This window comes from Fundulus heteroclitus, chromosome 20 (assembly GCF_011125445.2).
Source record: "Fundulus heteroclitus isolate FHET01 chromosome 20, MU-UCD_Fhet_4.1, whole genome shotgun sequence".
Taxonomy (NCBI): domain Eukaryota; kingdom Metazoa; phylum Chordata; class Actinopteri; order Cyprinodontiformes; family Fundulidae; genus Fundulus; species Fundulus heteroclitus.
The window spans coordinates 38,379,532-38,392,310 of NC_046380.1; the positions used below are offsets into that span (position 1 = coordinate 38,379,532).

The 12,779-nt window shown below is 41.0% G+C and overlaps 1 protein-coding gene across 1 annotated transcript; it reads right to left on the minus strand.

Moving 5' to 3' along the window:
- Positions 1-1,525: 1,525 nt before the first annotated feature.
- mdfic2 (MyoD family inhibitor domain containing 2) lies at positions 1,526-11,951 on the minus strand. The gene is made up of 3 exons (XM_036124570.1): positions 11,517-11,951; positions 5,857-6,054; positions 1,526-1,916 (listed from the first exon to the last, which is right to left on the minus strand). Exons 1-3 carry the CDS (start codon positions 11,611-11,613, stop codon positions 1,660-1,662), a joined length of 552 nt encoding a protein of 183 aa, XP_035980463.1. The 5' UTR covers positions 11,614-11,951; the 3' UTR covers positions 1,526-1,659.
- Between the last annotated feature and the right edge of the window lie 828 nt (positions 11,952-12,779).

The window sequence follows — 12,779 nt, forward strand, 5'->3', positions numbered from 1 at the left end:
TAATACACTTTTTAAAATGCAACACTGTGTCCAGTTTGAATTTCAGGTTTTTATGATTTTCTGGCCATTACAGAATAATCCGGCCAAAATAAACCAAGCACACCATGAGTGTTCAGGAGTTCAGGGGCTGCACTATTTGACCCAGACCTTTGGATTCAACATTAGAGGAAAGAAACATTTAGGAACCTCCCAAAAGATCTGGTGATTACCCACGGATGGCCCACACGTTACAGATTATATCCATATCAGACTAATCCTTCTCCTTGCTTGACTTTCTGTGAACATAACTCTATACTGCACATTATTAAGGTTCATTTGTTCAGTGAGTTGGAGAAACTCAGGCTGGTCTTTCATTAACACATGACAGTGGCATGATGTCTTAGCACCATGCATGGTGGTACAGTGTAACCAATGAGTGGGTGTCTATACTGAAAGCAGTACGTTCCTCCTCCATTTACTAAATGATATCAGTGCAAGTGAAACAAAATCTGAATCTGAGGTTAGGTGGACCTAAATTGCTTCTAAAAGAATTTGATCTAACCTTTCTGCTATCATATAGCAAGGCTTTGAACACTAATGTGAAGTATCAGAATGTGACAAAGGTTTCTGCATTCACTGTAGAGTTGGGAATGCTACGTGCCTAAGCTCTATTGTGCAACCTTTGCACTGTACACTTAGTTTTATATTACATGAAAACGTTTTACATCTCTGTAAAGGGGAGGCTGCCTCCAATGGATCCATGCCTTCTTCTTGCACCATTGGAAAAAATTGCTCCAGTATCGCCTCACTACCCGTTTGACATTGCAGCATACGCAGCCACTAGTGTTGATCAGCAAAATTGAACTGCCTAGTGCTCAGATGTCATCTATGTGTACCACTACTACACAACTGATATACCATGCTTTCTTCACTGATAAAGAATTACTTTTGGTATTTTAGATGTTTGAAACTGAAAATGAAACTGGTATCTTGCCCTATTTTCTGACTAACTGTACTACTAACTGTTCTACTCTTAGAGAATTGAAATTTCATCCTCAGACAGTATGTTGATTCTGAAATAGAAAAAAAAAAACACAGCAAAAGTAACATACCCCGTCTTGCTGCAGCAGAAGACATCCTTCATCCCATTACACACACACTAGTTAGAATAGAAGTGCATTAAAAAAAAGCACATAATTCAAAGAAATGGCCGGACTTGATCTTCCAAAAAAATCCGCCTCCTTTTTTCCTCACACGGCATGTGTTTTTGATATGCAGAAATACAGGGCAAGATAGGAGACAATGTGACAGCGGTAAAAGATGATTACAACATGGATCAGTGCGTTAAGTAAGGAAAGTAAAAACCTACAGCCAACTTCAAAAACCAGGTACGACTGTTTGGCTACATTTTCCATAAATGTGTGTTCAGACGCTATTGCGCACAATTATTATTTTTTTTCAACTGCACACATTGAATGATGTTATAACAAAAAAACATTGAGAATAGGCATTTTATTAAATACGTTTATTACAATCCCATGACGACCATCTGTGCATTCATGCAGAAATCTAAGTAAGCATGAAACTGTGCGATTTCAGTGTGATTTCCTTGATGCGTTTTTTTTTTTGTGTCTTTTAGCCCTGAGACGACCCCTTCGTCACACACTTTTGGGTTTCCACCTAGTGATAGCATATTTCAGAAACCTCCATAGCCAGTTCCAGACAGTCACTTGCATCGTGGCAGCTCCCACAGAAGCCACAATCCAGCTCCACACAAGAGTCATCATCATCGCTGTGTGTCGACTCCACAGTACGGTCGACCTGTTTGTAGTTGGGCCAGCAGTGATTGGTGAGTCTCTGGCAGCAGTCGGGCAGGATGGGGATCATATCGTGGAACCGGCAGAAGAGACAGTTCAGGACAATGTCAGCACAGTCAACTGAGGGACGCAAACAGAGAAAAACTGCTTATTAAACCTTGTTTTGTTTCTGATTTTGTAATATTTATTGCCTGAGAGTAATTTACTCAGGAAAACCAATAAATACAATCAATAAAATTGATAATTTAATTATTGTTATGTTTTCAAATATCTTTTTTAAGCCTCCTTTTGCTGTAAATTCCTGACCAGCTTCACTGTCTCTGCTGAAGAACTGAATCCCCCACAGCATGACGCTGCCACCACCATGTGTCCCTGGGTGGTGTAGTTGAGCTTTTTTGACCCACAAACATAACACAAGGCGTTTTGTATGTGGGTCAAAGTTTAATTGTGTTCCCTTGTTTGGAAGGAAACTCTTTAAAGTCTTAACTCAAGTATGATCTTAAAAAAAACACACTTTTGCTTGTTGAAATTTCTTTCTTTTTGAAATAATGCTCCTTTATGTTGGTCTGTCAAGTAAGCTCCCAATAAAATACGCCGGAGTTTGTGTTCGTACTGTAACAATGAATAAATAAAAGTTTAAGGGGCATGAATACTTTTGCTGAGGACTGTAAATTATCTCAGCCCCAGCTGCTGGTATTTGCTTATGTCTTATAACAGTTTAAAAGCCTCTTTTCCTTCCTTTACCCATGCATAATTTAGGAAATCATGCTTTCCTCCTTTATACAGAGATAAGCAAGAAAGCTGCGTGGAGACATCATCAATTACCTGAAGTCTCTACATGTTGTCAGGAATGTTTCCAATGTTTCTTGTGGTTGCACTGAAACAGCGCTTTGAGTCTAGCTCGCAGCTTTTGCCAAATGCTTCCCCTTTGGGAGCCATAAAGTGTGAGATCATCAAACACTGACCATGAGGAGCCAGTGACTCACACCAGACATTGTCACAGGAAGATCCTTCCAACTTGCGCTGCAAAGCTTTTAGAGCGGCCTAACCTCTAATCTATTGTTTTATTGCCTGTATAATTGAGCTGGCTTTTAAGGCTGATTACAGTCAAAATACATTTAGTAAGCGATGCCCAGACAACACGCAGTGCTGTGCAAAAGTACGCCGCAATGTGTCAAGGTACAACGACAAACAACATGTTGTATTGTGATTTGATGTGATAGAGCAACACAATGTGGACACAAGCTTTCAATATGTTGGCAAATAAAAATCTGAAAAGTGAGACGTGCATTGCATTAGGCCCCCCATGAGTAAAACCACCTCTCGCCGTCCCTAGCTGTGAACACATCGAGAAATATCTATTTTGCTCATTCTTCTTTGCAAAAAGGTCAAGCACAGTCAGAATCAGTTTTCATGTCTTCTCGATGAATCTTAATTGAAGTTTTGGTATGGACTGTGTCACCGCCAACACACGAGCATGCTTTGAACTATTTGGATAGAAAATGTGTCTTTTCTAGCATTTAAAGGGCATGCTTTCTGGATTTGGGTGCATTTAGCTTCTTCTGTCTTCACATGAACTCTAACCAGCATCTCTGTCCCTGCAACAAAACATAATTCACCCCCACAGAAGGATACTAGCCCCACAATGTTTTTCTGTGTCAATAGTTTGTTGTGGGTGATATGTGATACGCTTTGTTTGCATTCTGTCACACACACACAGAATAAAAAAGTTCAGTTTTGGTCTCATCTGACCAAAAGCGTCTTCTTTCACATGTTTGCTGTGACCCAGATGGATTGTGGGAAACTGCAGGCAGGAGCTAGAATGGATTTGTCTCCACAGTGGCTTTTTCCTTGCCAATCCTCCATGAAGGCCAGATTTTTGGAGTACACGGCTTCTAGATTTCCTCTCAACAGAAGCCCCTTTCACAAAACCCCTGGAGGATTTTTCATTGTTTCTGTGTTGTTTTTTTAAAGGGCCGATATGGCAAGAGGGTTTGAGGTCTGACTGCTTGTGTTGCACCACTGAATCGCCAGGCAAAGTAGTCACAGGCTACTTGATTGATGTAGTGATGACGTATGGTTTGTGTAACTAGTCAGCTGCAGGATTTAAACTAATCTCGAGAAGAGTAAGAAGGTGTGATCCATAATTTTAATTGATAGCATTTTCTCGGCCAACAGCAGGCTCCCTACACTGACTTTGTCCACCATTACTGGTTTGAAAAGATTAGGCTGGAGGAGACCTCCAATGTAAATTTCCTGTGTAGTACTAATGTTGATACCACATGTCGCCTGGCTCATAAAGGCTTGCACCAGCGAGCAATATGGCCAACTTCACTAAGGAAGTAGTTCATAAGCGTCTCGTCTTTGTGGGTCTATGATGGAAAGGTTTTGGGAAAGAGTCTAGATTCTCCCACCTGAGCATTGGATTGCTGCAGCTCCTCTAGAGTTACCATCTCTGATTAATGCTCTCCTTGTCCAGCCAGTTGGTTTAAGCCAGGGGTAGAATGATTTCTGTGTGGCCCCGGAGCTCAATTAAAGAATGCTAAAAGTGTGGCCCTCCAGCACAGACGTTTGATGCAGATGAACATCATTTTTATAGAGGGAGATTTCAACAAAAATCATAAAATCTTAAAGTGACCCCCCCCCCCTTTTTTTTCTTATTTTACTTGAAAAAAAGTCTTGTTGTGTATTATGTGTAATATGTGTCCATTCTGAGCTAGTGTCTCATCAAAAATGCTATTGCGGAAACACATAGTACAATAAAGATTCTTGATTCTTTAAATGCTTGGCAGAGGCTAGTTAGGTTTGCAGCTGTGGTATAATCTTTCCATTCTTTTATGACGGATTGATCAGTGTTTTGAAAGATCCTCAAAGCTAGGATATGTAACCCTGACCCGTCTACTGTGTTGTTTGTTGTGTTCTTCTTTTCATGATGCTGGTTGTTCACTAATGTGCCCTAAGAAAAGCTCTGAGGCCTTCTCAGAACAGCTGCATTTATACTGACATAAACATAAAGATGGGTGGGCTGTCTACTAATCAGCTGATTCTGGAAGGCAACAGGCTATACTGGATTTTTAGGGGTTTCAGAATAAAGGGGGCCGAATCCAAATGCACACCGCACGTCAGAGATTTGTATTAATTTTGCCGTCCAATACATGATCAAGCAGTGACATACTTAGTGTTGGTCGACCACATAAAATACCAATAAAATCCATTGAAGTTTTTGGTTGCAACGTAGCAAATTTGGATAAGTTTAAATAAACCCTTCATCTGAAGTCAAAAAGAACTGCAAAAACTGTTATCCTAATAACTTTCTAAAACACCAAGAAATAAGCCAGGGTCTCTGGACATTTTTAAGGGCTTTACAATTTACTCTGGAACACGTCAGGAGTATTGGTTTCTGAACCTCCCTGAGAATAACCAGTTCTCCTACTGTACATGTTTTCGTACTTGGAGAACACCTACATACTGAAACACTCAAAATCTAAGTAGAGACGATGTTGCTCTGGAGCAGCGTACAAGCCAATAAACATTTAGATTAAATACAGATCTCCACTAATAATCTGAGAATGCCTCTGAAGGCATTTATTCTTCATCAGATGAGAAACACTGTAAATCAGTAAACGTGTTATATCAAGTTTTATCTGATTTAAGTTAAATACATTTTCAAAAATAACCCATGGCTGTTTGATTTAGAAGAGCTTCACTCAGACTTCATCAGCAAGAAATCACTGCTGTTGTTGCTGCTGCTTTTGTACACCCATGGTCATTGATTAATGCTAGTTGTCTATTTTTGTTGTAGTGTCAGATTCTAAGATAAAATGTTTTTTAGAACTGATTTTGTTAATTGTACTGAAGCATTTTCTTAGCACCAATGGATCAAAAATACAATTGTACTAGATGTGCTGTTCTCTCTGTAGGAATACTATAGTCCAGATTAATAACCGCTTATTACATTCGTTTTTACAGAAAATGTTTTTTCGAATCATTTCACTGTTTACCCAGAGGTTTATAAAAGCAGTATTGAACTGCAGTAGAGCCGTTTGCTGCTGACACTAACCTCCCATGTTGCTCTTTGGTGAGGAAGACAGATCGTTTGTGATACCAGATGAAGGAGAGGAAGATTTCCTTGGGTGCTTGTTCGGAGGGAAAAGAGTCTCCCCTTGCTCCCCAAGGTCTCCACTGGTTTCCCCGGTCTCATTTTCGACAGAGGCAGTCCACCTCACGGAGCCGGCTTTATCCCTACTTTGGAATCTTTCTGTCAAAGAAAATGAAAAGAAAAAGAAACATATTATTTATTTTGGTGTATTATGGGAATATTTAAGGCCAGAATTTCAGAAATCTCTATTCATTTAAAGGTTTTGTAAAACCAACACTAGTCTCATGACAACAAATGAGTCCCTCCGTGATGTAGTGAGCAAAATCTGCATCTTTGATACGGCTGACTCGGGTTTTCATTGTTGTGTCAGGAAGGGAAACTGGTGTAAAAACTGCCAAATTTGTGTGCCAGTTGCCATGACTTACTGTGGTGACCCCTGGAAAAGGGGGCAGCTGAAAGGATTCACACAAAGACTCATGTCTACAAAGCCTTTATGCATCTGCATCCAGCTGAAGGACTAATGTAACATTATTGAGTTAGCATGTGGCCTCTGCACTATAGTGTGGGACAAGGAGAATATGCATCTCAGAAAGCAGTAGATAACCAAATAAATAAAGTGAACTAAATACCTTCAATACATGTCAAAGAGAAAAATGTGCCCCTTCTGTCATGAACCAGAAGGATAATGTTGACATTGGTTGTTAACACTGTATAGACAACATATAACCCATTTTTTTTCTCAGTATGATATGAAATCAGACTTAACCTTTCCTGTTTTAGGTCAGTTAGGATCAATAATTTTGCTTAATAATGGGAGAATGGTTGTTTTAAAGAATTCCTTTTTTAATTATCTTAAAATAGTCCGATTTGGATATGTCTCCTTGGGATTTAAACTGTATTACTTTGGTCAAACCATTTGGATAGTCTACAAAAAGCTTCTCACAACTTTCCTGAGAATATATTTTCCAGCTTTTGTTCCTTCTGTAATCTGTAGCATCTTCACAAGGTCTTTTACATTTGCTCTGAGGTTGCTATGCACATTTTACATTTAACCCGTTCCTCTGTGTAACGTTCACAGCTTAGCTTGTGATCCTGTTTCTCTGCAGCTGACTGCTTACATCACGCCTTGCTCTCTGCGCTGCTCTAGCAATTATCTCTGATTGTTTGCACCTGTGACTGTGCTAATTACTGGCACAGCCACGCCTGGTAGGACCACTGTATGTACCTGGCTCCTCCAGTGTGCAGGTGCCAGATTCTCAAAGCCATCTGTGTGAGTAGACGTTCCAGCGGGCCTTGGCTGCCTTCCTGCGTGTGACTCAGACTTCTCTGTGGATTCCTGCCTGTTTGGCTTGCCTCTGTCAGACTCTCCTGTTGGCCTTCTGATTCCGGACACCGAACCATCGCAAGTACCTCTGACCTAGTCTCTCTGCCTGATCCCCTGGTTACCTCTGCCTGTGTGTGTGTGCTTTGCTGGATAAAGACCTTGGACCGTGTCTGGATTCCCACTCTGTCTCCCCTGCTGGTACCTCAGCCAGTCTCTGATCGCCTGTGCATGACTTTGGACTGTTCCCTGGATTTCCCCGGCTCAGTTTCACAGCTCGCTAATACGCGGCCTCAAAGGGTACCATCTGCAAGCCTCCTGGACCCACTGCTTTCATTCTGTGTCACAACCCGGATTCAACCCGGGTCAGTGGCTTCTGTTCTGTGTGCGTGTTCCAGCCAGTTTCCAGTCTCTCTACACCTGTTGCTTAAATAAATCTTTTACTTGCTCTCTGTGTCTTAGCTGAATTATCAGGTCCTATCTCTGCACTACACTCTGAGACACAGAAGCTCTTTGTCTTGAAATCCACCGTGTGTGTGTGTGTGTCTGCTCTCTCACCCACCCCTCATACTCCAGAGCAGGGTGGATGGCTCTCCATTTCTCAAGCTTGGCTCCTCTACCAGAGGCCTGGGTGCTTGAGGGTTCTTCATGGAATCTCAGCTGTTCCTAAGATTGTGCTCTTCTGGACTGAGATGTCTGATGTTTCTCTAGGTATCTGTTGGAGCCACTTCTCCAGAGTGGGGGCTACTGCCCCAAGTGCTCCGATGACCACAGGCACTACTGTTGTCTTCACCTTCCAGGCTCTTTCTAGTTCTTCCCTGAGCCCTTGGTATTTCTCTAGTTTGTCATGCATTTTTTTCCCCTGTTTCCATTACTCAGGATGGCCACATCGATCACAATGACTGCTCTGCTGTAACTCAATATGCAGGCATCCAGAGGTGAAGATGACTTGCTGAAGTGTAAACCAAGAAGCAGTCACTGAAGTGACTTTGAACATGGTTGGTGCCACAGTGGTTGATGTGGGTGCTTCATAAACTGCTGAGCTACTGGCATTTTCACAGGCGACTGGTTCATGATGACAGACAGGAAACCGTAGATCATATGACCAATCGCTACACCCAAGGTATGCAGAATACCATCTATGAACCAACAGGGTGTCAAACCTTGAAGCTTTTGAACAGCTGAAGACCAGAACAACTGATCAATTTTCACAGGTTTGTCAATTAGAATACTAGCATACTGGAAAAATGCTGCCTGCTCCATGAAGCATTTTAAACGGCATGAAAATTGGTCCATTTGGCTTTATCAACAGTTCAGGCTGCTGGTGATGTAATTCTGTGGGAGATTTTCCTGACACACTTTTGGTCCTTTAACACCAACTGAGCATCATTGAAACACCACAGTCACAAGTCTCCATCTGAAACTGCTTTTTTAACATGACAGTCCACTGTACACATAGGGCCTCCAACAACATCCATCTGGCGAGTCAGGTTAGGCCTTCAGTCACCAGATCTGAATCCAGTGGAGCTCCTTTGGGTGTGATGGAACAGGAGATTTGCATCATGGCTGTGGTTGACCAATATTCAGCAGAATGATGCTTCAATATTAGTTTTTGGCTGGCGAAAATTGGAGATCAGTGTTATTTGGTCCATTGAGCAGATGGAGATGAAGCTTGGTGATGAAGCATTGTCAAGTGTTTCAGCTATTGTCAGTCTATCCTATTTTAAAGTTTGTGTTTTTCTAGGTTTGCATTCTGTCAATGTTTGCTGTTTTAGTTTTCTGTGTTCCCTGAATTACCCCACACCTTCCCTCGGTGTCTCAGTTCTCTGCTCTCCCCAGTTTTCGCACGTTTTAAATTCCAGCAATCATCTTCCTAGGTTAAATAAGATTTTTTTTTTCTTTCTTTTCTTTTTGTCTCGGATCTGATACTTCTTCCTGTGTCCTGGTGGTCCTCTGAGGTATTGTTTTTGATTTTCCAGGATTTTTCGGTTTGTTTTTTATTATGTTTTTGTGAAAATTCTGTCCTCCTGCCTACCCTGTGTTCAGGTCCTTCACTTCAACTTTCATCACATCCGTTGCTTTTTTTTACATGAAGTCTGGACTATTTCCCCACCAGAATTTGCAACGTTGATAACAAGATTTCTGTGGACTTCTTAGGTAAGGTAAGGGAGTATTCAGCTGACCGGGCTGTCTCTGTTGATAAAATGTGAAAAATAGTGTAAATGCTGGCTAACGGAAATAAAGAGCTTGTTCCTTCCAGCAACTTATTTTACAATAAAGCACGTTCATGTTCATTCTGAGTTTAATATGTTTTCTTTGGCTGATATTTGGTGTTAGGCTGGGATATCTCAAAGCAGAACGTCTCCTGAGAAACTGTCTGCAATGTTGAGTGATCATAACTACTCCACGTGTGGGACCTTGCATGAACAGGGCCCTCCTGTAGCACCTACCTACTTAACACACTGAGGTGCCAACTCCACATCAACCATACAGGCATAAACGTAATAGAAAACCTGTTCAGGATGCAACTGATAGATAAATAAGGAATGTTTTATATGTTGCTAATGAGTCATCCCCTACTGACACTCTGCGCTGCCCTGTCCATATGGCCCAAATCAAAGTTCACCACTATCTAGTCAAAACAATCCCACCTAAAAAGTGAAAACTCTCTTAAAGTACTTTTTTTTTGTCATGGTTTACTGTTAGCAATTTAGAATGGGCAGTTCACTCATAACTTTAGAAAACAAAAATTACTTAATTCACATACCACTGATGGTTTTCGGCGTTTTTCTGGGCGTACTCAGAAGACATTTTGAAAACAATACTTTTACAAGCATCCTCCTTTGTTGTGATCTGTCTTGGGCGACCGGAGCCGCCATGGCTTATAAAAGTGCCACAACATCTTACATTTTTCATTAAACGTATCATTTCCTTTTGCGTGACAAAATGGTAAAAAAAATCTTAGCCTTTGAAATTCTGACACACAGGTGGACTCATACCGAAAAATCAGCAAGATGCCCCAGATAAAAGGTGGAGCTATTAGCTTACAGAAAACTTAGGCCTACTGGTTTTCTTTCACTATTTAGATAACTGATGAGACGCTACGATCACTGCACGTTAAGGGTCAGAAGATGAAAATACACAGCCAGTGCAGGACCATCAAATCCTAAATGCCAAAAAAACACTGAGCTCGTTTTAATGTATACAAGAACATGCCAAGTGTAAACTTTTTTTTAAATGCATACAGTATGTGGAATTGCAAAAGTAGTCATACACCTTAAACTGTCTAAACACAGTTTAGACCGAGACAAGGCAGTGTGTATAAGGGAAAGGAAAATATGTGGCTTTCATTGTTATTTACAAATAAAACTGCAAAGTGCGGCATGCATTTGTGCTCAACTCCCTTTACTCTGAAACTGCTAAATAAACTCCAGTCCGATCAATTATTCCCCTAATTATTATATAGAGTGCCATTGAGTTAATTTAATCCCAGTATAAGTACAGTACAGCAGTCCTGTAAAGGCCTTGGAGGTTTTCTATGTAACATTAGTGAACAATTACTGTAGCATCACGAAGACCAAGGAACACATTAATAATATGGTGGGAAAATAATACACATCACCCTATATGCAACATTCCAACAGGGAAACATAGTTGCAGCATCATGCTGTGGGGATGCATTTCTTCAGCAGGTAAGAGGAAGCGTGTTAGAAGCTGCTGGGAATATTGTTGAAGCTAAGCACAGCAGACCTGGAAGAAAACCAAAGGCTGCCCAAGACTAAAACGGGCCAGAGGTTCACCTTCCAACAGGACAATGACATTAAACATACAGCCAGAACTATTATGGATAAACACATATTTATGTGTTAGAATGGTCCAACCCAGTCCAGACCCAAAATCCAATTAAGAAGTCCAATCTATTTAAACCAGAGGTATTACGCAGGCAGAGACATACCAGAAAACGTGAAGCTGTGACTGCAACTCAAACTGGTTCTCCAAAATATTGACACAGCTGGGCTGAATACAAATGCATGCCTACATTTCAGATTCTTATTTGAAAAAAAAGAAAACTGGTTTCGCTTTCCATACACTTCACGTGAATGCACTACTTTGTTTTTCTATTACACAAAATGCAAAGGAAAAAACGTTGCTTGTTGTCAGTGAAACCCAACAGTACTAAATACAAGAAAAAGGAATCGTGAAAGTAATTTCCACTTCCACAACAAAGATTTACAATGAATATAGCAACTCAATAGTGGCACTCAGACACTTTTTGCACACCTGATACACGGTTACTTACCTCCTCTTGCCCACGCAGGGTTGCCCTCGTGTATGTTTACTATCCCTTTGTCTTTCACATCAGGTTTTAGAGTGGTTTCAACTGCCTTCTGCTCCATTGCATCACATAAGAAATGCACCAGGTCTGAAAAAACCTGATTATCTTGTGGAAAAAAACATGTAGTTTCTCCCAAAAGAGGTCAAAGTGACTTAATGTCTAAAAATACACGGCTCCTTTCTGCTCTCAGGGTGCAACATCGTCTCCTTGTCCTGGGTGTGGGAGCAGTTGTTTTCTTCGTCAAAGCAGCGAGCATCCAGGAAAAATTATCCTTTGCATTGTGAAAGGGTCCATTTGGCCTGCCGCCCACTGTACTGCAAGCTCCTCTAATGTTCCAATGACGTTGGCAAAAATACTTCAGATCCACTCCTATCTGAACATCATGTCAGCTGCGTTTTATTAGTTTGAGTTATTTCCTTCTGTGAAGTGATGATGAAGCCAAAGGCAAAGCAGAGTAGCTCTAAATGGAAGGAAATGGTGTATTCTGCCTCTAATTCCCATTTCAAATGCATTATTGAGCAGTCGGGACACACCATCAAGAGACTTTATTATGTTTTAGTGATACTGCAGAAGACAGAGAATACCAAAAGGCATCAGAGATGTGTTTATCAGCAAAATTGTTAGCCATCTCTTTTTGTGTCACTCCGTATTAGTCGGTGTCTGTATGCATGCGACAAGTGCGATCCTTTGTTTTGCAAGGGCAAAATACGGTGAACAGAGAGCTGCACTCCAACTCCACGGAAAAAAAAAGCCATCTAATTTACTCTAATTAGGTTCAACGCTAGAGTTGCATTTTAATAGACACCCTGCTGTGTTTGCATATGTTCAGAGAACAAGAGTCATGCTAATTGAAAAATTAAGATCTGAGAATATTTGTTGACCGAGCTCCCACTATGCTGCACTCTGTATAAAGAGAGAACTTGTAAGGAGGGGCTGCAGAGCCTCTTTTCTCCATCGCTACTCATTGTTTTATAACATGTTACATGGCAATACATTGAACCGATTATTCCCTGTACAAAATCAGCTTTTTTCCTCAGGTGCATGCAGTTTTGACAAACATTTGAAGAAAGGTATAGCAAATTATGCACCTTATTCGGCTCCAATAAGCATCTAACTTGTAGTGAGTTGTGCACCTTCACATAGAAATCCCTGTGACTGACACCTCACTTGAGCGGAGTGGTCTGGTACATATTGCACTTCCTTCCCCATGTTATTTTTATTATCACT

What these genes read in the sequence shown, in the direction of transcription:
- mdfic2 (XM_036124570.1), bottom strand. Translation starts at nt 11,613, where the DNA reads ATGGAGCAGAAGGCAGTTGAAACCACTCTAAAACCTGATGTGAAAGAC. An exon ending in CCCTGCGTGGGCAAGAGGAG is followed by an intron (nt 6,055 to 11,516) that starts GTAAGTAACCGT and finishes TTTCTTTGACAG; the next exon opens with AAAGATTCCAAAGTAGGGAT. An exon ending in ACCAAAGAGCAACATGGGAG is followed by an intron (nt 1,917 to 5,856) that starts GTTAGTGTCAGC and finishes TGCGTCCCTCAG; the next exon opens with TTGACTGTGCTGACATTGTC.